The sequence below is a fragment of the Adiantum capillus-veneris genome, chromosome 12 (assembly GCF_014529385.1).
Source record: "Adiantum capillus-veneris isolate H3 chromosome 12, ASM1452938v2, whole genome shotgun sequence".
NCBI lineage: Eukaryota > Viridiplantae > Streptophyta > Polypodiopsida > Polypodiales > Pteridaceae > Adiantum > Adiantum capillus-veneris.
The window spans coordinates 135,936,668-135,964,562 of record NC_140942.1 but is presented as its reverse complement, the minus strand read 5'-3'; the positions used below and the strand labels follow the sequence as shown (position 1 = coordinate 135,964,562).

The 27,895-nt window shown below is 39.5% G+C and overlaps 1 protein-coding gene across 1 annotated transcript; it reads left to right on the top strand.

Annotated features, from left to right (window-relative positions):
* Positions 1-2,915: 2,915 nt before the first annotated feature.
* Positions 2,916-16,913, top strand: LOC147446558 (uncharacterized). Its single transcript, XM_086524721.1, has 5 exons — positions 2,916-3,026; positions 16,023-16,215; positions 16,309-16,494; positions 16,581-16,659; positions 16,742-16,913. Exons 1-5 carry the CDS (start codon positions 2,916-2,918, stop codon positions 16,911-16,913), a joined length of 741 nt encoding a protein of 246 aa, XP_086380847.1.
* Positions 16,914-27,895: the final 10,982 nt, after the last annotated feature.

Below are 27,895 nucleotides of genomic sequence, written 5' to 3'. Positions count from 1 at the left end.
GTTTGGATTCCAATAGGTCAAGATTTGGTCTCTAGTGCACTCCAAGAGTAGGATGTCTGACAATTCTTGTCTTTGCTTGGTAAATAGGGCAAACAAGGTCCAAATTCACTTTTGATAAAAGTTCTGGAATCCTTGAGACACTTAGAACCTCCCTATATGGCCAAAGTAGAATTTTGACCACTTTATGACCCTGGAGACATCCTACGTGTAGGATGTCTTTTTTCTCTGTTTCAACTCAAACTTGCACTCTAGCTTCCCCTTGATGTGCTAAGCTCACAGCTATTTTTACTTTTTGATTCTGACACCTATAGGTTAGTCAAATGATCAAGAATCTGTTCCAAAAGCCTGATGTCTGTTTTGATGAATTCCCAAGTCAAATCAACTCCAAATTGGACCAAATTTTCCTAGGAGGCTTATCTAAGGCTATATGACAGCATGGTATGGTCACAAGAGAATTTTGGTCTCAGAATCATGCAGTAGACATCCTACGCGTACGATGTCTTTTTGCCCAGAATGAACCCAAACTTGGACCAAAGATTCCCCTAGTCTTTAGCAACACACTGGTATGCTTAGATTTGGATTTGGAGTGTAAAATCACATAGAAGACATCGTACGCGTAGGATGTCTTTTTGGCCTGTTTGACCCCAGACTTGACCCACAACTTCCCCTTGATGTCAGCAACCCAATGGTATGCTTAGATTTGAGTTTGGATGTCAAAAGACCCCAAAACTAGCTATTCTTGCCTTTTTCAGTCAAAAATGGTAAAGTCTGTTCAATCTTCCTTTCACTGACCCAAATGAGAGGAAATTTATCACATGCACTCAATACAACATTTAGAACATGCCTTTGGAGTCATCCTATGGTTTGGTCTCAAAATTAGGCCTTGGACACAATTTAGGTAGGATGTCAGGCAATTCTCATCTTTTGGCTTTAATGTGTCAAAATTTGGTCAAATTTCCACTTTCCAGGTGAAAATAGGGTAGAACCTACCTTCTAAACACATCGGTAACCTCAGATTTTCCAAAAAGTGCCCAGATCACCCTGTAGACATCCTACGCGTAGGATGTCTACTGCTTATTTTTTCAGACTGAAGTGTCCCTGATGCTTCCTTATGCTCTCAGCAAGTGCTAGTATGCTTCACAATTGCAAAAACATGCAGAAATCACTCAATTTAAGCTTTTTCTGAAATTTTACGTTTTCTGACTCCGCCTTTTGTCTTTTGGTCAACAAAAATAGGGAAAAATATTCAAGTCAATATGTTACTAGGTTAAAACCTACCCTCTGAACACACTGGTCAACTCATAATTTCAAAATTTGGTCTCCAGAACCCCCTTGAGACATCCTACACGTAGGATGTCTATGTTTACAGAATTGCAGGTTTTCTTCAGAGAACCCTTGCAAATGCTCTTTTATATGCACAGCATCAATCAGTCATACAAAAATATCCACAAAAGCTTGTTTAATGCATTTTTACCCTCAAAAGCACACTTTTTCGTGATTTCAAATGCAATCAAGCACTTTAGCAAATAATTCAGTGCTGAATAACTCTAGATCAGAATTGGATCACTTACCTTAAGCTACTCCTACAAATCATATGGGGTTTTGCATCTATGAGTAGAAAAACGCTTCACTGCCACACACGGACTAGTAAATGCTTTTATCACCTCACAAATCACTCGACCAACAACAACTCCTCTAATCCACATATCCTAATTAAACCTATCTAGTCGCAGACCCTCGGCAAGACACACGCTTCGTGGCTATCCACTTGATCGCGGAATATCCTCTTCCGGATCCACTTAAGAAAAACGCTTTCTTTAGCCGAAACTAAATCAAGCAACCATCACATGAGTGTTAGTAGGAAACCTACTTAGGTCCTTGTGTCCCCGGCAGCGGCGCCAATGTTGGGCGGAGCGACTCACACACCCATGAAGTGCATGCAAACACTACCTAGATCAACATAATGTCAATCGAGGACACAGATGACACGATAGGCACACAGACGAAATCTCTTTAGCTTGTCAGGCTGAGACCATCCTACACATACAACACTCTGGAAGGCCAACTAAACCACAATCAAGAACCTCACTGCTCTCAACTACACCACCTAGCCACATACACACATACTGAAGGTAACTCACCTAATCATGCCAGATTAATACGAAACTTAAGGAACACCATCCCCTCGCTACGATACACCTGTCCCTACACTTCTACACTCAAAACCCTCACTCTAAACCCATCTGCGGCAAACGCGTAGGATGACAGAGCAGAATTTTGAAGGTTCCCGAAACTGAATTTATGAGTATCTATGCGTAGCTTATGTCGCCACGATTCTATAGACTACTAGCACGCAGAAAACAGACATCGTTTGATACACTTACGACCACAAATAGCTAGTAGATGCGTCGGCATGTGTGCTTCGTCTCGCGTGGAATGCTTGGCGTTGTCGCGTAGCTCTTCTCCTCGAGCCTACAACAATGGTGCAATCGGATCTCCAATGGGTTGAGCGAGCCGGGCGTAGCGAGAGGATAAAGTTCACGCTCACTCTCTTTCTCTCTCACACACAGTAGACGGCAGCGCTAAAGTTTTGATTATGATTAAGTCCTCTTTACAAAATGACCTAGGTACCTTATATACTAAGGCTACCTTAGGTTTAACCAAAAATGGGGCTGAAAGGGTCAAATGGCTTTGTATTTACAATCTGGAAGTGCCATTGCACCCCGGATTCTGAAACTAGAATAATCACTCATTACAAATGACGTTTATAGCCATAATCCGCAGCATTTCATAACTCGCAAAAGATAAGACTTTGGTACGAAACTTGAGTTATGTTGTGTTGTTGACTCAGCGGTCAACACAGGAGACTGCACATTACACCATGAAAATTGCAGACTGTATGAACACAAGAGACCATGGCTAAGCAAGAGAAATTATTGATCTACCTTGTATTCATCATCAACGTTCAACTACAAGCCCAAAACAGCAGTACAACTGCAGTAAGATTACAAATTGCAAACTGCTGGGTAATTACATCCGAAAATTGCTACTCGCCATGCGACCATTCTGGTATTTCCAACTACCTAAGGCATAAGGACCTTGTGTAAACATGCTCCTTAGGTTCAAAGCTAAGACCTTAGTTAAAAGTCAAAAAAGATAAATGCCCTGACACATCAGGCACTAACACCTCATTATCTCCTCTTGTTGAGCTTGTGAAACTCAATAACGAGGTTTATTAAGTGGTGAGCTTCCTAGCAGGAGCTCTATTGCATGGTCATCATTCCCTCGGTTTGGAGGTATCTCACTATGGATGTCATCAATGAAAACATCTTGGAATCCATTTAGGAAATTAGACAACTCTAATTCCTCTTGATTCCTTTTATTGTTACTTGTGAAAACATTAGAATCACTTACAGATTCTCTAACAAAAATCATATACGCAAAAATAGAGCTTTTCATTGACTTATCAAAAGCAAGCATATTTACCAGGGATATGGTGTTCCTCGAATCATTAGCATCTATGTACATGCTCTTTTCCCTGTAGGTGAAATAGATTATCCTTTTAGGGAACTTCATGTTGGCAGCCATGCGGTTGGACCATGATGCCCCTGGGATAACATCCTTATGTTGGAGAGGAGAGATAAAAAAAGTATGTTTTGTCGACGTGGCTTTGGACATGAAGCCTCAACTTCCCAATCAAGGGAGTAACGGAGGATTGCTATCCCTTGAAATCTCTATCTGCAGTTACATTATCTCCGTTCTCAAAATCTTGAATGCCCAACTTGGTGGCCAACTCCGTTGATATGAAGTTGTGTGTAGAGCCAGGGTCAAACAAGATGAAGGCATCATGCTCCCTTACCTTTCCCCAAGCATAGGAGAGTGATGAGCCTTTGCAATGAGTATCCTCTTTTGGAGCTTCAACCATAGAAGCTCTAGGAGTGTCATTGTACGACAAGAACGATAACCATGTCCTTGATCCCCACACTTAAAGCATTTATGGTCTCTACAAAAGGACTCTAATCCTTTCGGAGAGAGCTTATTTTCACCTTTGTAAGATCATTTCTCCTTGGCCTTATTGTTGTTGATGTTGGTGTTGCCTTGGGAAGAGTTTTAAGCATTGCTCTTCCCTTTAGCTTCATTTTGATCCTTGTTTTCCACGGGCTTGAAATTTATTCTCGCCCCTTGTTGGAAATTGATCCTTGAATCAACAATAGTGTGGTGCATGACTTCTGTGATAGTGCTCCTTTGAAAGGCTGTACCTTTGAGATGTAAATCCCAAAACTTGTCTATATATTCGTGGCTAGACTCGGTGAAGAGTAGCTTCAAACTTTGCCATTTGTTGAACACTTTGTCCTTGGCATCGCTCGCGCAGTGTTTTCCATGTCTTTGGGGCTTTGTTGTTCCCAAGAAGGTTAGCCCACCATTGACGAGCAGATTTTTGGAAGTGCATAGCTATATGGTGTATCTTGGAGGACTCTGTGAAGCCCTCGTCTCTAAAGGCCGTATCAAATTGTTGGATGAAGGCCAATACTTTGTCAGTGGCACCAAGGGTGTCATCATAGGTAAAAAAAGAGATAATATTTTCTCCCTCTTTGAATCTCTTGATCTTTTGGGACCTTTGCCATGCAGGGTAAGTTTTGCGATGTCCTCTCCTCTTGTATTCTCTAGGAGAATAACTATTGCTTTCGCAAAAGAGGAGGAAGGTGAAGAAGAGGTGGGCTCGACAAAACCGATAATACATCCCAGTCCCACTTACCCTAATATAATTAACAAAATCAACCATTAATAGGCTACTTAAGGACCTCTCTTCTTAAGAAAGAAAAGAAAAACCAAATGCTCTAATATCAATGTAATGGGAATGGCTTGTAAACTCTGAGGATAACGGAATTAAGAGAATTAGAGTGAGCATTTTTGTTAGATTACTTTGAGAACATAGAGGGTGAACTTGATTGATGGTAGCAACTTCAACATAGTACTTAATTAACTTGGAATGAACAATACTTTTGCAAAAGAAAAAGTATTAGAGAACATGACAATAGTTGAGGACCAGATTTACTTGGAGCCGGTCCCCCCTCCAAAAGGCGTTTGTATTATAGATTCTCCCATCAGGAGAGACTTGGTACAATATAATCTTTGCGTTCCTTGTGACCTTGATGATGCTATGAAGATGGAAAGCTTTATGCATCACGAGCATAACATAAACTTTGTAAAAAGCATTAACTATCCCAAGCCTCAGTCACAAGGTCTCAAACACCTTTGACGGTGGAGAGAGCTCGCGGGGAATGAGGGTAGGGAAGAGAAAGAAGAATCATTCATAGGAGAAAATAAAAGTTCCTCACTTATCATCACTCTTCTTGTTGTTACCATATACATGTGGTAGTGATGGCCCCTCATGTTGAGGGTCCCTGGGGCCCTAAAATGACAAGTACAGGCTTTTCTTGATGCATAGCCATGAGATAGAATTGGGCAAATTGATGTATTCATAGCAAACTCCCCCCCCCCCCCCACTATGGAAAATAGCTAAACATTGTATCATGCCATGCATAAAAATAAATCTTGTACTTGTCATTTTAGGGCTCCAGGGACCCTCAACATGAGAGGCCACAAGGGCGCGCAAATCAACCATCAATAATATTGGATGGCTGATTTGCGCGCCCTTGTGGCCCCTCATGTTGAAGGTCCCTAGGGCCCTAAAATGACAAGTACAGGCTTCTTTTGATACATAGCCATGAGATAGAATTGGGCAAATTGATGTGTTCATAGAAAACTCCGTCCCCCCCCCCCCCCCCCCTCCCCCACAATGACAAATAGCTAAATAGTGTATCATGCCATGCATAAAAATAAATCTTGTTGAGGGCCCAGGGACCATCAACATGAGGGGCCACGAGGGCGCGCAAATCAGCCATCCAAAATTTTTGGATGGTCGATTTGCGCGCCCTTGTGGGCCCTCATGTTGAGGGTCCCTGGGCCATAAAATGACAAGTACAGGCTTTTTTTGATGCATAGCCATGAGATAGAATTGGGCAAATTGATGTATTCATAGCAAACTCCCTCCCCCCCCCCCCCCCCCCCCCCCCACAATGGCAAATAGCTAAACATTGTATCATGCCATGCATAAAAATAAATCTTGTACTTGTCATTTTAGGGCCCCAGGGACCCTCAACATGAGGGGCCACAAGGGCGCGCATATCAGCCATCCAAAATTTTTGAATGGTGAGTTGCGCGCCCTTGTGGCCCCTCATGTTGAGGGTCCCTGGGGCCCTAAAATGACAAGTACAAGCTTTTTTTGATGCATAGCCATGAGATAGAATTGGGCAAATTGATGTATTCATAGAAAACTCCCCCCCCCACAATGGCAAATAGCTAAACATTGTATCATGCCATGCATAAAAATAAATCTTGTACTTGTCATTTTAGGGCCCCAAGGACCCTCAACATGAGCGGCCACAAGGGCGCGCAAATTTCGGATGGTTGATTTGAGCGCCCTTTTCGCCCCTCATGTTGAGGGTCCCTAGGGCCCTAAAATGACAAGTACAGGCTTTTCTTGATGCATAGCCATGAGATAGAATTCGGCTAATTGATGTATTCATAGCAAACTCCCCCCCACAATGGCAAATAGCTAAACATTGTATCATGCCATGCATAAAAATAAATCTTGTACTTGTTATTTTAGGGCCCCAGGGACCCTCAACATGAGGGGCCACAAGGGCGCGCAAATCAGCCATCCAAAATTTTGGATGGCTGATTTGCGCGCCCTTGTGGCCCCTCATGTTGAGGGTCCCTTGGGCCCTAAAATGACAAGTACAGGCTTTTTTTGATGCATAGCCATGAGATAGAATTGGCCAAATTGATGTATTCATAGAAAACTCCCCCCCCCCCCCCCCAATGGCAAATAGCTAAACATTGTATCATGCCATGCATAAAAAGAAATCTTGTACTTGTCATTTTAGGGCCCCAGGGACCCTCAACATGAGCGGCCACAAGGGCGCGCAAATTTTGGATGGCTTATTTGCGCGCCCTTTTGGCCCTTCATGTTGAGGGTCCCTGGGGCCCTAAATAACAAGTACAGGCTTTTCTTGATGCATAGCCATGAGATAGAATTCAGCAAATTGATGTATTCATAGCAAACTCCCCCCCCCCCCACAATGGCAAATAGCTAAACATTGTATCATGCCATGCATAAAAATAAATATTGTACTTGTCATTTTAGGGCCCCAGGGACCCTCAACATGAGGGGCCACAAGGGCGCGCAAATCAGCCATCCAAAATTTTGGATGGCTGATTTGCGCGCCCTTGTGGCCCCTCATGTTGAGGGTCCCTGGGGCCCTAAAATGACAAGTACAGGCTTTTTTTGATGCATAGCCATGAGATAGAATTGGGCAAATTGATGTATTCATAGCAAACTCCACCCCCCCCCCCCACACACACACACACACAATGGCAAATAGCTAAATAGTGTATCATGCCATGCATAAAAATAAATCTTGTACTTGTCATTTTAGGGCCCAGGGACCCTCAACATGAGGGGCCACAAGCGCGCGCAAATCAGCCATCCAAAATTTTTGGATGGCTGATTTGCACGCCCTTGTGGCCCCTCATGTTGAGGGTCCCTTGATTTGCGCGCCCTTGTGGTCCCTCATATTGAGGGTCCCTGTGGCCCTAAAATGACAAGTACATGTATTTTTTGATGCATAGCCATGAGATAGAATTGGGAAAATTGATGTATTCATAGCAAACTCCCCCCCCCCCCCCACAATGGAAAATAGCTAAACATTGTATCATGCCATGCATAAAATTAAATCTTGTACTTGTCATTTTAGGATTTTGGATGGCTGATTAGCACGCCCTTGTGGCCCCTCATGTTGAGGGTCCCTGGGGCCCTAAAATGACAAGTATAGGCTTTTTTTGATGCATAGCCATGAGATAGAATTGGGCAAATTGATGTATTCATAGCAAACTCCCCCCCACAACGGCAAATAGCTAAACATTGTATCATGCCATGCATAAAAATAAATCTTGTACTTGTCATTTTACGGTCCCAGGGACCCTCAACATGAGGGGCCACAAGGGCGCACAAATCAGCCATCCAAAAATCAGCCTTGTGGCCCTTCATGTTGAGGGTCCATGGGGCCCTAAAATGACAAGTATGGGCTTTTTTTGATGTATAGCCATGAGATAGAATTGGGAAAATTGATATATTCATAGCAAACTCCCCCCCCCCCACACACAATGGCAAATAACTAAACATTGTATCATGCCATGCATTAAAAAAAGCTTGTACTTGTCATTTTAGGGGCCCAGGGACCCTCAACAAGAGGGGCGACAAGGGCGCGCAAACTGGCCATCCAAAATTTTTGGATGGCCAGTTTGCGCGCCCTTGTGGCCCCTGTTTTTGAGGGTCCCTGGGCCCCTAAAATGACAAGTACAAGCTTTTTTTAATGCATGGCCATGAGATAGAACTAAGCAGTTTAATGTGTTCATAGCAACCCCTCCCCCCCCCCCCCCCCAAATGGCAGATACCTAAACCTTGTATCATGCTTATCAACCATTTTTTACTTCCTTGTGTCCATCCCCTGTTCTTGGAAATATCTTGGTCCCTATTTGTGCCTGGATGGGCATTCTACGCACCATTGTGGTCCCTCTTGTTGAGGGTCTCTGGGGCTTAAAAATGAAAAATAGGGGCTTTGTTTTAATGTATGGCCATGAGATAGAGTTGTAGTGTTTGATGTCTGGAGTATTCACTATGTCAAATTTTCCTATATCATGTGCCTTCACCACAATGGATTGAAAGTAGCCCTTATAGGCCTTACCTACACATGTTTCTGTAACTTTACAAGAATATAAATTCCCTTCTGTTGAACACATGTGGTATGTTACTTATACATTAGTGAACTCACAAGGTCAAAGGACTCACAAATTTTGTGCACTCAGAACATTTAGCACTAGAAATCAACCAAACAAGGAGCCAATTTTTACTTCCTTGTGTTCACCTCGTGTTCTTGGAAATGTTTTGGTTAAGCCATTTCTTTGGTATTTAAAACCACATGTGACCCCTATTGTTATAGTATCCGACCAAAGGTTTCTTGATTAGCAGTTATATAGGTTCGAGTGATACATATCTTCTATGTTAACAATGCATGTATCTATAATTTATGTTTACACTTTCTCTATCCAAATGAGCTACATAGTAAAAATCAAATCTGCAATTCAACAATTAAGTTCACAAGGTGATAGCTATTGGTATGATCTTTAACAATACCAAATAAATAGCTACCAATAGCGAATGAATAGGGATATTTAAGAAGGTTTGATACCAAAAACTTGTCAACACTACTCAAAAAGGTGGAAACTCAAAGGCTTTATAATATATATGATGAAACAATAATCAATAATAATCCACCCCTATATATCTACACCTCCATCTCAAGTTGTCATTTCTCTAAGTCAAGCTTGGCATAGGCATAGTATGGAAACAATAACATTTTGGAAAGCAAGAATTTAGCTTTCTCAACTTTTGAAATGTTGCTATTGATATATATTCAGCATCCCCAAATGAGGACATCTTGACAAAGGTTATGATCCACTTAATAAGAATAACCATTAGTGATTAAATTGAAATCAAAATATTGCATGAATTTCTTCATGGTGGAATGATTAAAACTTGAAACTTCAAACATCTTACAGGAAAATCAGAATATCCAAAAAAATCAACAATATTTCTCAAATCTGTATGAAACTCCAGTAATCTAAATAAAATACTCTCACTCAGTGCGACACCATTTAACAAAAATAAATATTTATATTGCATTTATAGAGGAATCCAGCCTCATAAAAATAATTACAAATGGAGACAATGTTGTTGCTGTTAGGCTTCTCTTACAAGTATTTGTCTTTCTCATCTAAAGATTCATATACACGAGTATTTGTGTGTCTATGACACTAGGGAAGATATGTACTATAGGGATGGCTTTTCTAAGAGCTCCTAGAGAGTACCTATTGGTTCAATATTCTACAAAAATCCTACTATTCTTATCAAAATATTTTAATACGGTAGTGAGAGGTTCCTCACGGAACAAAAATAGGGTGATTTCCATCTCTGCACATGGTTGCTTGCTCATGTCCTCTCAAAACAAGTTGACTCTGTAAGTAAACAATAGATTATGTGAGCACAAAGTTATAAAGTACAAAATGATATCATTCTAATAATCTAATGACAACTATATAAAGAATAAATTATAAGAAAAAGCTTTGATGACTCTCCATAGATAACACAACTTACTTACATTGTGAGACTCAATCACATGCTACAAAACTATAGATGGCGCACCAAAGCCATCAACAAAATAGCACCACCCAATGTTATGAGGTGTGAAGCCTAAACATTGAAAGCCATAAAGAGGTTAATTCCCACCAGCATGATAAACTTAAAGATGGAGATGATCTTAAGCTCTGAATGTAAGCTACAAGGGTAGTTTTCTCACCATTCTATCTTTATGTTGGAGATGAATCCTTGCAATGCCCATGCACTATTCACACCTCCTGTTCTTGTGGTATGCAAGTCATGTGAGTTGATGCTTTTTCCACCTTTGGGAGTAGATGTTTCCATGTAGTGCGAGTGAATGAAAGTAGAAGGAGGAGAATCTTGTTTCATGTTGTAATGGAGGTGAGAGAAGGGAGAGGATCTAGCTTGGTGTGGAACTATGTGGTTGGCAAGGGGAAGAGATGGGCAAGAATCTTGCTTGGTGCTACAATGGAGATGGGAGAAAGCTAGTAGAGAGATAATGTTGGACTATAGGGGGTGCATGTGGTTGTTGCAGCCATGGAGAGCTTGGAAATGGGTTTGTAGAGAGAGAAAATCACTTTTAGCTATAGAATAGGTTTGGAAAGACTTTGGAGGGTGAAAAATGATGTTTTGAAATTTTTTGAAAAAATTTAATTTTTTGGAGCTTTTTAGTGCACGTTTTTTACTTTTGGAGGTCAAAAATACTTTTTTGACCATGAAATAGGTTAGGGGACCTTTTAAGGAAGGAAAACTTGAAATTTTGAAATTTTTAGTGTATTTTTAAATCCGAGCCAAAAAGTGGGGGAAAAAAGGTCAAAGTGGTCCCCCCCCCCCCCCCTCCCTTTCCCCTAGCCACCTCCCTTACCTTCTCACTAGGTAAGAGGCCATTAAGAGGTGTAAGGCTACCTTGTACCCCTACTTTTTTGAGGGTATAGAGTGTGTCCACCACCCTCTTCCTATTGGCTGGCCTCTAATTAACCTTAATCCCAAAGGGCCCCTAGAGGGTTCATAGTTTTCCTAATGAGGACAGTGTGCTGAAAATGTGAAACCTTCAAGGGAGCAGAAGGTTTAGCATTTCCACTGACTCGAAATAATGTGTTGCGTACGAAGTGATTCGGGCATAGCTGTCTGCATTGCCTGTAATTCAGTGGCTCCCCTTGAAGTTTTGATTTGTCTTGTTGGGTTGCAACCAAAGCGCTGAGATCTCCTTGAGCCACCCGAATCTCTTCCTCTTTGTAAATTTGTTGAGCCAATGCATGATTAAGCAAAGGGTCATTCGGTTGCTGTGCATTCTGGTCGGGAGCAATATCTTCCATAACTGAAATGCAAAATAATAAACTTTAATGAAATAGCTCGAAACAATTGGAAAAGAGAGCAGTTTTAGAGAATTGGGCGATCCAACTTGAAATACTTTAAGACCTCAACTTGAAGAACTTTAAAGACGTAGCTGAGCACCATTAATGGAACACTTTAAATATCACCAGACTAAATATCACCACACATTGCACACCATTAATGTCAAAAAAGTTAAGATATTGAAGTTAAGTGTATGTGCACATAGTTTAAGTTAAGATATTTAAGTTAAGTGTATGTGCACATAGTTTAAGTTAAGATATTTTTAAGTTGAGTGTATGTGCATTTTTTTAAGTTAAGATATTTAAGTTGAGTGTATGTGCACATAAGATATTTAACTGTGCACATAGTTTTTACATTTTGTGTGTGTGTGTGTGTGTGTGTGTGTGTGTGTGTGTGCATGACTTAACTTTAAGAATGCTACGTTTTTTATACACACAAACACATACAATCATTTTTTTAAATATATGGTTGTGTGTGTGTGTGTGTAAAAAACATAGTATTTTTTTAGTAAAACTATATATATGAATCCATTTTGTGTATATCTTTGTGTGTGTGTATACATATATATATATATATATATATATATAAAATGAATGTGTGTGTGTGAGTGTTTATACCACAATATCATTTTTGTAATATATGGTGTGTGTGAAAAAAAAAATAGTTGAGATGAAAGTGGAGTGAAGTTTAAATGGAGTTTTAATTGAGATTGAAGTGGAGTGAAGTGAAAGTGAAGTTATTCTGTGAAGAAGGAGATGAAAGTGGAGTGAAGAGAAAGTGGAGTTTTGCTGTGAAGAAGAAGGAGCAAGAGAAGACAAGGTACTGCGTGTGTGTGTGTGTAGATTTTCTATCAAATGATGTGTGTGTGTGTGTGTGAGTGAGTGTGTGTGTGTGCTTACCTGCTCACGCTCGCCCGATCCACCGGAGAAGGTCCAATGGAGCTCCTATTGGAGCTCCCCCATGCCTTGAAAGGCATGGTGAGAAGGCAGCGCGCGCGCTGCCCTCTCACCATGCCTTTCAAGGCATGGAGGAGCTCCAATAGGAGCTCCATTGGACCTCCATTGGACCTCCTCCATGCCTTGAAAGGCATGGTGAGAAAGCAGCGCGTGCGCTGCCTTCTCACCATGCCTTTCAAGGCATGGAGGAGCTCCAATGGAGCTTCCATTGGACCTCCTCCGGTGGATCGGGCGAGCGTGTTCAGGTAAGCACACACACACACACACACTCACACCCACACAGTGATACACACACATCAAAAACACTTGCACACACACACACACATCTAAACACTTGCAGTCACACACATCAACACACTTGCATACACTTAGAGTAACAATTACAATGATGTAAGAACAGGTCGTTGTAGAGAAGAGGTATACAAATGTCAAAGTGGATTTGTATTTTTCCTTGCCATGAGCAAGTTGAGAATGGTTTTTTTTGTAATTTGCATTTTACGCCGTTATGCTGCCGAAATTTAGAATTTTATATTTGTATTGTCAAGCATATACACACATACACATATATAAACACTTTTATTCACAACATCAACACACTTGCATACACACACATATTACACTTACATTCACACACACATAATCATGCACACATCCACTTGCATACACACACATACATACATACATACACCCACATATATAAACACTTGCATTCACAACATCAACACACTTGCATACACACACACATACACATATATAAACACTTGCATTCACAACATCAACACACTTGCATACATAGCACAAACACATACACAATCATGCATAAAGACACACACATATTACACTTACATTCACACACACAATCATGCATACATCCACACACACACACACATATAAACACTTGCATTCACACACTTTAACACACTTGCATACACACTTACAGTAACAATTACAATGATGTAAGAATAGATCGTTGTAGAGAAGAGGTATACAAATGTCAAAGTGGATTTGTATTTTTCCTTGCCATGAGCAAGTTGAGAATGGTTTTTTTTTTTTAGTTTGCATTTTACGCCGTTATGCTGCCGGAATTTAGAATTTTATATTTGTATTGTCATTGCTAAGAAGATTTTTGTTGTTTGTGATTAATAGATTATGGCTCGTACACCATCTAAACGTGGCAGGACAGGTATCTCTCAAAGTAAGTTCAAATACATTAAGCTATTTGTTTTCTTTTCTTTTGTCTCATCATACTCACTAACTATTTGTGTTCTTATTGTTTTTTGCTTGTAGGAGTAGGATACACATTAAGATCTGGCACTACAGGGCATAGGGCCAATGCACGATCTTCCATTGCTTCTTCCAATGTCCATCGAAATAAAGATATTTTGGGTGATGTGCATGAAGAAGAGGATATATTGAGTGATGTGCATGAAGAAGAGGTGTTCATAGATATTCATGCTACACAAGGTGAATTGGTGGCTCACAGCGTGTCTGAAGCAACAACAATTGTTGCTAAACCTCTCGATCATCCAACAGTATTTGGAAAGGATGTTCATGGTCGAATATTAGAGGAGATTGTAGAGGGTTTTATTGTAAAGAGAGGTGGGGAAACTCCTCGAATTCCTCTTTGTAGATTGATGGAAAATGAAGCCATTAGAGCGGTGGGTCCAGGCACTGAGGGCTTGGTGAAAAGGTTTGAGATGTCTGGATACAGTGTGCTTGGAGCTCCATTTCTTGTGTCATTTAAGAAGCCAGGCCATGATCAACATTATGTTTCCGACTTAGACAAAGATGAATGGGGGCCTATTTGGCGAGAAATAAGCGATGATTTTGATAATTCCCTTCCCCTTGAGTGGGAAGACTTAAGGGGAAAAAAATTTATCGTTTGGGATGGTAATCACCGTTTGAAAACTTGGATGCGCTTAATAAAAACACGTAAGTGATTTCTTTTTTGTTTAATGTAAAGTTGACTTGTATTACTCTATGCTTTCTAATTTTCTTTTTTGTTGTTGTAGAATTTTCAATGATAAAGTGGAGACATTGTTTTGTGAAATGTCAATTTGTCTTTGTTGATAGAAGTGCAGAGGGGGAGCTTATGCTAGCTTTGCGCTCTCAAAATGAGTAAGCACATTTGTTGTTTTGAACGTTATTGCTATTACTTTATCGATGTCATTCTACTGCCATTTAATTTAAGATATTGTGGTTTAGGATTGGTAGAACCACTGTGAGCACAAATTTTGGGCAGGAGATCTTCTTGTTCCAAAAACTGGCTGTGGCAAGCAAAGATTCTTTAATGAAAGACTTTCCCCAAGATTGGATTCGATGGATAGAGGTAGAGCTTGCTTGTGAGAAGAAGGCATCTAAAGGGAGTTGGTACAACGCTCCTGCTCTTTTATTAGCAATGCTCATATGGAAGGTAAATTTTTTTGCCTTAAAGTACACTTTTTATGTAATTTCTAAAGCTTGACATTATTTTGTAAAATCTTACTTTTTTTTTTCATTTGCTCTACAAAAGGAAGACTTTGACTTGTCTCTTATCAAAGAGATGCAAGAGATCAATGATCCCTCGATTTCACTGCCAGAAAAGGAAATGGTTGCTCGAGGAAGAATAGAAAAAATATTCAAAGAAAGAGCTTATAAGGTAAACACTTTCTCTTCTCCCCGTTTATGTTTGAATTTCTACTAAATTGTAAGTTGACATGTCATTTGAATTTGATATATTTGATTGAAAAATTGATTTGATTTGATCTCGTGCTAATATAACATAGATGTTGGCCATTGCCAACCCCGCCAATGGCCAAGGGTTCTTCTCTTTATTATTTAACTTCAATTGGATAAGAGAAAAGGATCAAGTGGGCCTTACAAGAGACAAAGTCCACTCTTTGGCAACTTCTAAAATATCACCAGAGAGGTAATAATTTTTGGATAAAAAATACACATGAAATCATAAAATGAATCAATGCATTTATGGTTTGTTTATTGTTTGCTCTATAGGAAAAAAGAAATATTGCACTCTTTGATGCATTGCCGTGTAGATGATGTTACTTCTGAGCGTTATATTAGTGCAATGAAATTTAGAATGTACTTGCGTAAAGAGTGGTATTGGGGAAGTATCTTGAAGCAATGCTTGAGGATCAAAGGGAAAATGATTGAAGAAATGCCGGAGGGCTTTGAAGCATGGTTTCATCACCAATTGAGGGACCACATTGATAAAGCTTTTGTGGAGCTTTGGAGTAAGCTCAACACAAAAGAGTCGGATGAAAAAATTCCAGAGCTTATGGAATCTTCAAGGAGAGTATTATTCAGGTAATACAATTGATATCTTTATGGTTGTCATTCTATTTTTTACTTAGAGTTTGTATAATAAATAAGTCACTTAGGAAAGGAGCTCAAATAAAGTTAACTGCATTTTATGTAGATGGCTAATTCAGCTTTACGATCAAATTTTGTTGGAGAAGTTACCAATTGCTGTTGAAAGTTGGAGGGACCTCTCTTGTGAGGAGTGTATGTATCCACTATGGATGAGAGATTATGGTTTGATTGCTTGGGAAATTGAGTATTGCCCTTGGTGGCTAGATTACACTCGAGGCACCTACCCACGTGATGAAGGGAACTTATATAAAGGTTATTTTTGGCATTTATAAAAACTACAAAATTGTTAAAGTGCTCATACTATTTAGATTATGTTTGTGAGAAATATATTTTTGTTTGCTTTAGAGCACGTTCTTGAAAGAAATGAAAATGGTATTGAGGAGATTGGCTCAGCTTCCAAGAAAGCCACCTCTTCGAAAAGAGTAAACAATAGTACAATCTCCTCTATAAAGAAACGATTGGATTTTGTTAGATCCAAGAAGCCCAATAAGTCTCCCAAAAAGAACCAAAAAGGTGCTCAAGGCTCCACAGGTAAACTTGCTTGTATAGATATCTAGCTGTCACTTTCTTTCTACTCAACAATTCTTGATGAAATATTTTATTTTCTGATTATGCAGTGCCTTCCATAGATTGTGATGTGAACGTTATTGGGAACATGCTAGATGTTTACAAAATTTCTCTCGATGATGAGAAATGGTAAACACATGTGAAAAGAAAGACTAACTATGTGTGGTGTGTGTTGTGAATGTTTGAAATACATTTATTTGATCGTATGCAGGATCTTGGATTTTCTTCATTCAGCCCATGTTGATGGGGAAAAGAGCAATGAAGTGGCCTCTCTTTTGTTTGCGGATTTTCCAACAAACTTTAAAGTTGAAAATTTTTCAGAGAACGAGGTATGCATTCTTCAAAACCACAATGGACAGTCTATGATAGTTTTGGAACTTTAATTAAATTAACGATGCGTATTATGCAGGTCCCTCCATGGAATCAATTCTCTCGAAAATTAAGTAAGAAAGTGGCCGTAATAGCTTCAAAGTATGTGGCAGACAATGGGTGGTACATCACCCTAAGCTCCACTGATCACTTTGGCATTGTGTCTAGCCATGCCATCGAGATGGGATTCAAAATGATGCACACCATCCTTATTTTGATCCCCGATGGTTATGTACGAAAGACCATTGAGATTGAGAGAGTAAGTAAATTTATTTGTTGATTGAAAAGCATGCTTGTAGTTTTCTTCAATTAGATCACATTCTAGTTGTAATTTGTAGGTGGAAACACTATTGATAGGATTGTTTTATCGTAAGGGTCAACGTCCTATCTACGATCGACGAGATGGAGAGAGCGTGGACAACAACTCTTTCGATGCCAAGTCCGGAATACTGGTGGAGCGCGTCGACGGAGAGTACATTGGAGGACACGCTCTTAGAGGTGCCGCCGAGCGTAGCCTTGACTTCTTTCGGTAAGAATATATGCTTCCTACTATGCGTTATTGGACTATGTTACATAAAGTAAAAATACGCATATTTTTTGCTTTTTTTAGCTGGCTTGTGCGGACATTTACTGCGGAGCACACCTACATTGTTGATATGTTTTCTGGATGTGGTGGCTTGGGCAATGTTTGCGTTGAGTTGTCTAGACACTGTCTCTGCATAGATAGTGATCCAGAGGTCTTCCATCAACATCTTTCACGCTTCAAGGCTCCATGTGTACGTGCTATTTCAGCAGTTGATGCAGATAGTGATGAGGAGACTGATTGGCAACAATATGAGCCCGGATCACATTGCCCTTGATTGACATCAACATTGGTATTATCTATCATTTTTTCTAGTTTGTGATTTTTATGGAACGATGTGTGACCATGGTGTTTGGGTGCCACTTTTTTGGTATTACTGAAGACATGTTGTTGGTGTTGATCGTCCTTATCAATTCAGCCATGATTTCATATTTATTATACTAGATAGAAGTTTGTTGAGAGCTTTGGATTTACCAAAGTAATATACCAACATATGCTTTTTTGCTTATGTTATTTCTTCTTCCCGTGAGCATTCGTTGCTGCACGGAAGCAAGTATGGAATGGGAATTTTTTTAGTTTGAATTTTCATACTGTTATGCTACCGAAATTTTGATTGCTTATCAATATCATCATTCTTTTTGTTCATGTTTGAAAACATAATCATGATTTCACGTATACAGAAAAGTTAGTCAAGCTTCACGGAAGCAAGTATGGAATGGAAAATTTTGTTGTTTGTATTTTCGCGCCGTTATGCTATCGAAATTTTGATTGCTTGTGAATATAATCATGCTTTTTGTTCATGTTTAGAAACATAATCATGGTTTCATGTATACACAAAAGTTAGGCAAGCTTCACGGAAGCAAGTATAGAATAGGAAAGCTTAACAAAAGTTAGGCAAGCTTTCACAGAAGCAAGTATGGAATGGTTTTATGTTTATTTTTCACATTGTTATGCTGTCAAAATTTCATTTGCTTGTCAGTATTTCTTTACACTGTCGGTCTAAGAATATATATAGTTTTATATATAATATTTATATTATATATATAATATCTTTTTATTTATTTATTTATATGTGTGTGTTTATGTACGTAAGGAGATCTTCAACTCGGTAAAGTGTTTTTAAGTACTTGTTTATACAATATATATAGTTATTTATACGTGTGTGTTTATGTATGTATGCAGTTCTTCAACTCAGTAAAGTGTTCTTAATTACTATTTTATATGCAAGAGTCTATGCGTGTTTCATTACTTTGAGGTCTTCGCCCAAACAAGTACAACCATCAATATTTTTTAGATTCCTAGTTTCAAATTGGCTTATTAGGCATTCATCCTTGTTTGCAACAACACCTACATGGACAGGAAAGTATATTCTACTAAAAGTAGGGTAAATACTAAAGACATGCTCATCTTTTTCTTGCATTATATAAAAAACTCACATAGATTTTCTTTACATTTTTGGCTTTCAAACAGCTTGTAGTTACATTTGACGGTTTAGTTTAGCTACAAGATATCAACAATACCCTAAATTATGACAGATCTTGAAGATGTGTTAGTAGACCACGCCGATTAAAAGTATCACAGCTACTTCAATAATAATAAGTCAGACAGAGACATATGAATTATTCTCGCCAAGGCACTGAAGAGTGGAACACCATCATATAGTTAAAATAAGCATCATATAATTAAAATAAGTTGTTTACATGATTACGTAGGGAATCAAACCTGCACACACACACACACACACACACACATACACAGTACAACTTGCATCACACTAGTACAATTTATCATGTGCTAGCGCATATTTATTTAACTATATTATTTAGTGAATAATTATTTAAATCTTGCCTCAATCTTCTACCACATTAGAGCCAGAGATGTCGACCAGGTTGATTGTGCGTCTGCAGACAAGCAAATGGTCAATCTCCGCCTATAAAGCGGCCCTTCGAGAGCTATCTATGTACCCCCATGTCTCCCACTTGCCTAGAGCTTCTCGCATTGTCTCAAAGCCATCATTGAGTTCCTGGTCTCCGGTGTTGCGAGCGCGATTAAGGTGGTTGAACATCCGGATCGCCTTGTTTGTGTCACGCTCTCTTTGTGTAAACGTCTTCTTTTCTTCAAGGGGTGCGTTGGGGGGGAGTTTGTGAAGCTCTTCATGGATTTTTGCAACTACCTCATTACCAGTACTAGCATATCCTATAGGCATTGTATAAGTACAGGGAAAATGAAAAAATCTCTCTTGATTAGCACCTCCGATTCACTTGTGCAGCATATGGTGCTTGCCTTGTAACATTTATATATAGGCTAAAGCACCATGCTCTCAAAAAGCATTGATAGTGATGGAAGAGTGGCATGTGTTAGTGACATGAGGGGTCCCACGCAGCATATGCTAACTACTAAATTGGAACGTGCAATAATATATGCATGATTTGTCAATATGAATATTATAATCGTCTACTACTCCACCACTAACTTTTAAAGTGGGGTGTGCAATAAAATATGCATGATTTGTCACTACGATTATTATTCCCCTATAAGATTTATAAGCATCTAAAAGTTTAATGAGTAGACAACACTAACTGCCTCTCTAAGGGCTCGGGAAACACTATGATTATTATTCTTCTATGAATACTATAGGCATATGATAGTGCAATGAGTAACCACCACAAACTGCCTCTCTAAGGGCTCGGAAAACATTATTTGTGGACCCGGATTTGGAACCTTTTCACACGCATATGAACAGGAAAACTCTCTCTCTCTCTCTCTCTCTCTCTCTCTCTCTCTCTCTCTCACACACACACACACACACACACACACACACACACACACACACGTGAGTAGAAAACGTGCACACAACCTCCTTCTTCACAACAAAACTCCACTTTCATCTCAATTAAAATGTGGGATATTTATAAAATACATAAATTAAACCAACACATAAACAATTCTATACCAAGATACTAAATGAAATAATTTGAACCGGCTTGAGAACCTTCTTGCCCAAACTTGAGCCGGAATTTTTTCATTTTGAACCTATCTTTCCTCTCTCCCCCTCATCTCCCACTCTCTCTCTCTCTCTCTCTCTCTCACACACACACACACACACACACACACACACACACACACACACACACACACATGTGAGTAGAAAACGTGCACACAACCTCCTTCTTCACAACAAAACTCCACTTTTACTTAACTCCACTTTCATCTCAATTAAAATGTAGGATATTTATAAAATATATACATTAAACCAACACATAAACAATTCTATACCAAGTTACTAAATGAAATAATTTGAACTGGCTTGAGAACCTTCTTGCCCAAACTTTAGCCAGAATTTTTTCATTTTGAACCTATCTTTCCTCTCTCCCCCTCATCTCCCACTCTCTCTCTCTCTCTCTCTCTCTCTCTCTCTCGTTGTCGGTACTCTCACACCCCGATCCTATCTCTATTTCACAAGTATGTTTTTCTCTCTCCGTCTAATCCTTCTTCTCTCTCCTTCCCTCGGTACTTATTTAACATACCACAACGCCACCTTAGAGAGCATACATATGACTGGAATCCATGCTTCTATAAACTCGAAAAAGCATCACCTGTAGCAAAAAAACACGAATTGATTAACTCGCAAATAAAATTAACCCTTAATGGTTTAGTCATCAACAGGCCTCAAGCCAAATGATTCGGTTACAATATGATAGCCAACATTATGGCCTCCATTCAAACAAAGGCTTAAATCCCATATCTTAGGTCTATCTAACGGTTTGGGGGATTTTCCATTAGCAATATGTTTATTTACATTTCGCAAAAATTCGCGCTTGAGAACCTTAGTGGGCTCTGGAATACACGCAATCAAGAATCTAAGAATATATAAGCGATTATATATATCAGACGCCTTGGTGAATGAAGGAGGATTGGTGCTGATATTTTCAGGGGCAGTCCATGGATAATCTCGTTCAAATTGAGCTCTACATTGAGGGGTGAGATTTTGCATCTTGGGAAATGTTGCAGACGTGCTTGATGGTGTGCTTTTCCCTTAGTCCGCAATGCCAGCATACACTCCTCGCTCGCCAAAATGAAGTAGAGTATTTCTAGTGTGTAGATCATTGTGAATGAATTCGTGATTATGCACAAATTTAATCGTCTGTAGAAGAGAATAAATGTTGTTTCCATTCCAAATCTTGAAGATCAGCACAGGGCTTTTTCTATACCAAACAAGAGCACGAGAAAATATCATGCCACAATGTTGAATAGTTGTAGCAGTTGCCTCCTCTAGCATGATCTGTGATGTTGGCTTGCTTTATGTTTGGTCTGTGTAGATCTTTGCTACATGGACATGATCTTTGAAGAGAGGATGAGCCATTGATACTTGTTTCACAATTGCAAAACGTCCCTCACCTAATTGGGGTGCTTGCAAGTGAAAGATAGAATGCTCCCCAAGTAAGTGTAGGACAGGAGGACATGTCGTATCATCCATGTGTACAGCTAAGGGTTGAGCACCTGATGGAGGAGATACACCCTCTTCTGTCTTAGGAGGTTTGGAAGAGCCTTTAATCTTATCTCTGCTCTTCAATTCTAACTGTATCTATGCTACAAGTTGCATTCACTCTTTAATTCTAGGTTTGATTTTGATTTCTGGATGAACCATACTTTCAAAACTTCTAGTGACCTGACCCAATAACTGCTTTACTGTTTATGCATCACGCCATTAGTGCGCAGAGCTGGGTCAAATGAAACTGGGAATGCACTCCACAGCTTTAGTCAACACTGTTTCACAAGTTCAATCACAAAATCATCGAATTTTTCCTGTAGTGGATCAAATGCTCATCACAAATGATCGTCTAGCTCCATAGAGAGACAAAATCAGAGCATCACTAATGATTTTGCGATGCTGACGCGTTAACTTTGTCTCTACCATGACTGAAGCCTAAAAATACATGAAGCTAAGTAAGCTAAATTTGGAATAGATTAAAATTTGTCATATGATTGTAAATAATTCACGCACAATAATAACCTCCAGTAATGAAAGATCGAAACATTTTATGCACCATAATAACAACAGTAAAGCAAGACTTTAAAACACATATAATTTTTTCTTGCTGTGTGATCCAGTGGTCACCAACAATCAAAGACCAAAAAATATATAATAAAAGTCGTCTTGCAGTGCCACGTGGAAGTCAATAGCTGTCAACGACAGAGAATTAATACTACCAAACCTCTCTCTACAGTGCGACACGGTGATCAACAACAACTAGAGACGAGGAATATATTAAGTCCAATCAACCTAAAGTGTGACGCAATGGTCAAAGCATTCATGATTGAAGGATGCAAAATATATATCTCCTCCTTGTAAGATGACACAGTGGTCAACAATAAGCACAGATGAAGAATCCATTAAATCCAATCTCTTTGCGGTGCGACGCGATGGTTAGCAACAACCAAGAATGATGGATTTAAAAAGTCGAAACCTCTCCCTACAGTGTGACACTGTGGTCAGTTACAAGCAGAGATGAGGAATCTATTAAATCCAATCTCCTTGCAGTGCAATGTGATGGTCAGCACCAACCAAGGATGATGGATCTAAAAATCCTAAACCCCTCCCTGCAATGCGACACGGTGGTCAGCAACAACCAGAGATGAGGAATCTATTAAATTGAATCTCCTTGCAGTGCGATGTGATGGTCAGCAACAACCAAAGATGATGGATTGACAACCCTAAACCCCTCCATGTAGTGTGACACGATGGTCAGCAACAACCAGAGACAAGGAATTTATTAACTCCAATCTCCTTGCAGCGCAACATGATGGTCAACAAAACCAAAGACAATGGATTTAACAATCCTAAACCCCTCCCTGCAGTGCGACACGGTGGTCAGCAACAACCAGAGATAAGGAATCTAATTTTTAAAATCCGATCTTCCAATAGTGCGATGCAATGGTCAGCAACAACTAGGAAGAAAAGATGTAAGTTAGCTAACTCCTCCCTGCAGTGTGACTCAGTGGTCAGCAACAACCAGGGACGGAAAGTCTAATTGAACAACCTAAGCTACTCCTTGCAGTGTGACACTGAGGTCAACAACAGTCAAGGACAATTATGTGTCTAAAGTCTAACCCCCTTGCAGTGTGTCACGAGGATCAACACAGTCAAGGACGGGTGTCTAAACCTGCAGACTAACGATGAAGTGTGAGGAAAGCTCCACAACAACAACGCTAGTAAAAACAAAATGTAAACTAACACTGGTGCGAGAAAAGCTCCACAACAACAATGTTAGCAAAGAAATTGCAAAAAAAAAGTAGGAAAAATTACCTGCTCTGGCTGTTTCGGCACGGGCTTGCTCTGCTCGCTTGTACCTGCTCTCTCTCTACTATCATCTCTCTCTCTAGCAACTATCTATACCTCTCTCTAATAATCGCTATTGCGGCAGTTCGTTCGAATTACCGCGACGCCTTTTTTTATAAGTCCAACAATATTTCGATCAAAATATATTTTGATCAAAATATTATTCGACCGAAATATAGTTCGATCAAAGTACATTTTATTCGGATATACGTGTATAATATGGATATACATCGTATAACTACGTAATATACATACAATTTTTAATATACGAGCGTATAAATGCAACTTAGCATGCTAGTGTCCACAAGTGGTTTTTGTTTCATGCTTGGCAGCTCATGTATATCATGGTTGAGCAAGAAGCAACCTATTGTGGCCACTTCGAGTTGTGAGGCTGAGTACAGGGCAGTCTTCACAGCTATAGTTAAGTGTGTATGGCTCAGACGCCTTATGACTTATTTGGGTGTTGGACAAGACACTGCCAACACTATTGACACTGACAGCCAAAGCACATTGGCAGTTGCACGGAACCCAGTTTTTCATGATCGCACAAAGCACATTGAGGTGCATTACCACTATATCAGGGAGAGACTCTTAGCAGGAGAGATCAGCTTGGCTTATGTGCCAACACAGGACAACCTTGCAGATATTTTCCCAAAGGAATTGTCTCGTGAGAAGTTCAAAGCTTTCTGCAAAGCTTCGGGCTTACTCCCCTTTGTGGACTGCTCACGTCGTCACGGCATGGCACTTTCCTTTACTCATGTGCCAGCTCTCGTTCACCGCATCACTCCAAGGGGGATTTGTTACCATATACATGTGGTAGTGATGTGTGTGAACACACTAGGACAGTGAGGGCATTTTTTCCCTCTTTAGGAGGTTTTTCCCCCTCGTGCATTGTATATACGCCCATCACTCTAGGGCTATCTATCTTTCCATTGCACACTAAGTAAAACACTCTCATTTGTGTGCCTTGAGCTTGCTTTGTCTTCTCCAAGCTGCTGTGTGTGTTTTCCTGCAACATTAGTTCCAACACTTGCTTAGTATAACATAATAGTATAGTAATGAAGCTGAAGAAGATGGAAAGCTTAACCATTGAAGCATGGCTTTTGGTTGGATTTGCATTCCATAGCCACGAGTGTTGGTGTAGGCTCTCCACTTCTCAACAAGCTTGGAGAAGGAGATGGAGCTCTTGCACTTTGCACTCCACACAATGAGAGAATGTGTGTGTGTGTGTGTGTGTGTGTGTGGGGGGGGGGGGGGGGGGGGGGGGGGGGGGGGGGGGGGGTATACCCCCCTCTCATGCTTGGTCCACACCTCTCTCTTGCTACAAGCGGAGGAAGGACAATAAATCAATAGATCTCCATACCTGCACAATTGTGTACGCGTAAACGCCATAGCAAATCTGACATGAGAGAGGCAGAGGGCAAGACAGAGTAAGCGAGAGGGTGCAAGCGCACCTCCTAGAGCAGAGTGCTACGCCAACACGGTGAGAGAGAAGAGAGGAGAGAAGAGAAGAGTAATACAACCATGGGTGCAATATCCCCCCGTGCAAGAGTGACCATTTCCCTCTTGCACGTATTTGATTTATAAGTTTATTGAATTGTCAGATTGAGTACAGACTGGCCGACCGGTCATAAATGGCCAAAGCTCATAAAAGAGCACTTGAATAATAAAACGTACAATATATATATTTCCATTTGCATAGGCCTAGCTCGGTCCAATCTTTTCCACGTGTCAGTTGCAAAAATAGTAGAATATGAATTCCATAACATACCTCTCCATTGGAAAGCAACTTTCCTCAGTTGCGAAGATGAAAATCTGCAAACAATACTTGTCAAAAACAATGATTAGAAATTTGTATCATATAGTAAAAGAAAAATCCATAAAATTAGACAACATTGCTTATGCTTGCCGTCATCCACATACTACCTATTCTAGTGTCCCATACCACTAGAATAAGAAGTATATGGCATACCCTGATGAATTAGGATGTCATTGGTCACACTCATCATTCAATAATCAATTCTCATCAATCTCAAATCCAATTCCATAAATATTGTCGCTACAGAAAAGCATCATATACCAATTTCAAATCCAAATCCAAATATCTGTCAACAAAAATCCAAATCCAAATCCAAATATCCTTCATTTTGTATACCCGGGTAACAAAATCATACTAGTTACAGTGGCGGCCAGCCACTATAGCATGATTTTGTGATAGGTGTTGCCTAAATTGATGAATCTATACCAATAAAACGTGCTGCCTAAATCGGTGAATCTACACTAATGCTACCTAAATCGGCAAATCTGCATTTGATATTAAAAAATTGTGAATCTGCAGTTTGTTGGTGTGCTGCCTAAATCGGCGAATTTGTACTAGAATGAGCATTGACACACTGGCTAAACCAGTGAATCTGTGTGCAAGTGACGAATGGACTAGACTAGACATAAAAATTACAAAAACATTTATCATCTGTTTGACACAAAATTGGAGTATGCTTAGGTGCCAAAGTACTTACAAACCGTTTTTCATGATCCAAAAGCATCGTAACTCTTGTGTGTGGCTGTATAACAGCTTGATGACAAATCTTCTCAACAGTTTCAAATTGCTTGACTTAAATATATGCACAAACTATCAAAGACTAAAGAAGTTTTTAAAAATGAAGCTCAACAACAAAATCATCATTTGATTAGTGTCATTCAAGATAAGAATGAGTTAAAGAATGTTAAACCACTTTTGAAGTAAGCAACCACTAGAAAAATATAAGAATGAGTTAATGAAAATCATGAAAATTTTCCACAGATGTGTAAATGCCACAGATTTTTAGTCCTACAGATGTAATGATAGCATCGAAGAGTTCTACAAAAGCCAAATGTATTGTCAGTTAATCAACGATTCAGTGTGATTATTTGTATATAATAGAAAATAATAAAATCCTCCAAAATTTCTAAGGAGGGTATTCTCGATAGACATCTAAAGCCTAAAAGATAAAATCTAGTTGTCAATTATTGTAGAGAGCAATCCATACAAATTTGTTCAGAAACCAAAAATCCTAGAGATAGAGAGAGAGAGTACAAGAATGGGTGTATATGTGTAGGAAAGCCTTGCAATCACCATAGCCCATGGTTGTTTGATCTGGAATGTGTGTGTATGTGTGTGCGTATATAATCAAAATTGATGAATGAGTGTGTGTGGGTGTGTTTAGTGTTCTCTAGATAATGCGATCATAAACTAATGCCCTCGATAGTCTTTAGGTCTACAATGTCAGTGGAACATTATATTCTTGTTCACCTACACTTTGCATGAAACCCGTATTACTTGAATTGTATGTAGCCCCAATACCAAATACAACTACCTTCAATTCTTCAAATGTGAATCGATTATAAATAGGAGCAATTGTAAACATGAGTAATATCATGCAAGACGCTCCCCCCTTTCACTGTATGGTGGTAAAGCTTACCATCGTTTTCTAGCTATAGAAAACAACAAAAAAATAAATAAATAAATATGAGAAGCATTATTAGTTAGAGTGTACTCATTTCCAATATATATAACTCAATTTTAGAAGAGAGGTAATGAGACTCTAAGCTAATCAAAAGAGATGTCACCCTAGGAATAACCTGTTGCGAGTTGATAGATTGCATTGGTTGCAAGTGTGTGTGCATGAATTGCAGACGAGCTGGGGATAGAGAGAGAGAAAGAAATTAAATGAAATGTTATATTAACAGTCTTCAAAATGCCAAATTTCCTATAAGACCAGTCTGATACAATCCTTGTGGATCTAAACCAATGTTTCGGTAAAAAAATTAAGTAAAGTGAAAGACTAAATGGAAAAAAACCCTAAAAAAATCACACTAAAATCGTCATCATCATTGTCGATACCTGAGGATACATGGCATTGGGCGTTGTGTGAGAAAATAGTGCACTACTCGGTGAAGAACGTCATCAATGTGCGTCACTGTAAGTAGCGGACTGGGAGGGGAAAGAGGGAGAGTGAAATGAAATGAAAGGCTATATTACTCATCTTCAAAAGGCCTATGAGACCTCGCTGATACAATCTTTATGGATCTCATAC

Coding starts and splice junctions, on each gene's coding strand:
- LOC147446558 (XM_086524721.1), top strand. CDS start 2,916: ATGGCTAAGCAAGAGAAATTATTGATCTACCTTGTATTCATCATCAAC. Junction 3,027..16,022: donor TACAAATTGCAAACTGCTGG/GTAATTACATCC, acceptor TGGCTAATTCAG/CTTTACGATCAAATTTTGTT. Junction 16,216..16,308: donor TGAAGGGAACTTATATAAAG/GTTATTTTTGGC, acceptor TGTTTGCTTTAG/AGCACGTTCTTGAAAGAAAT.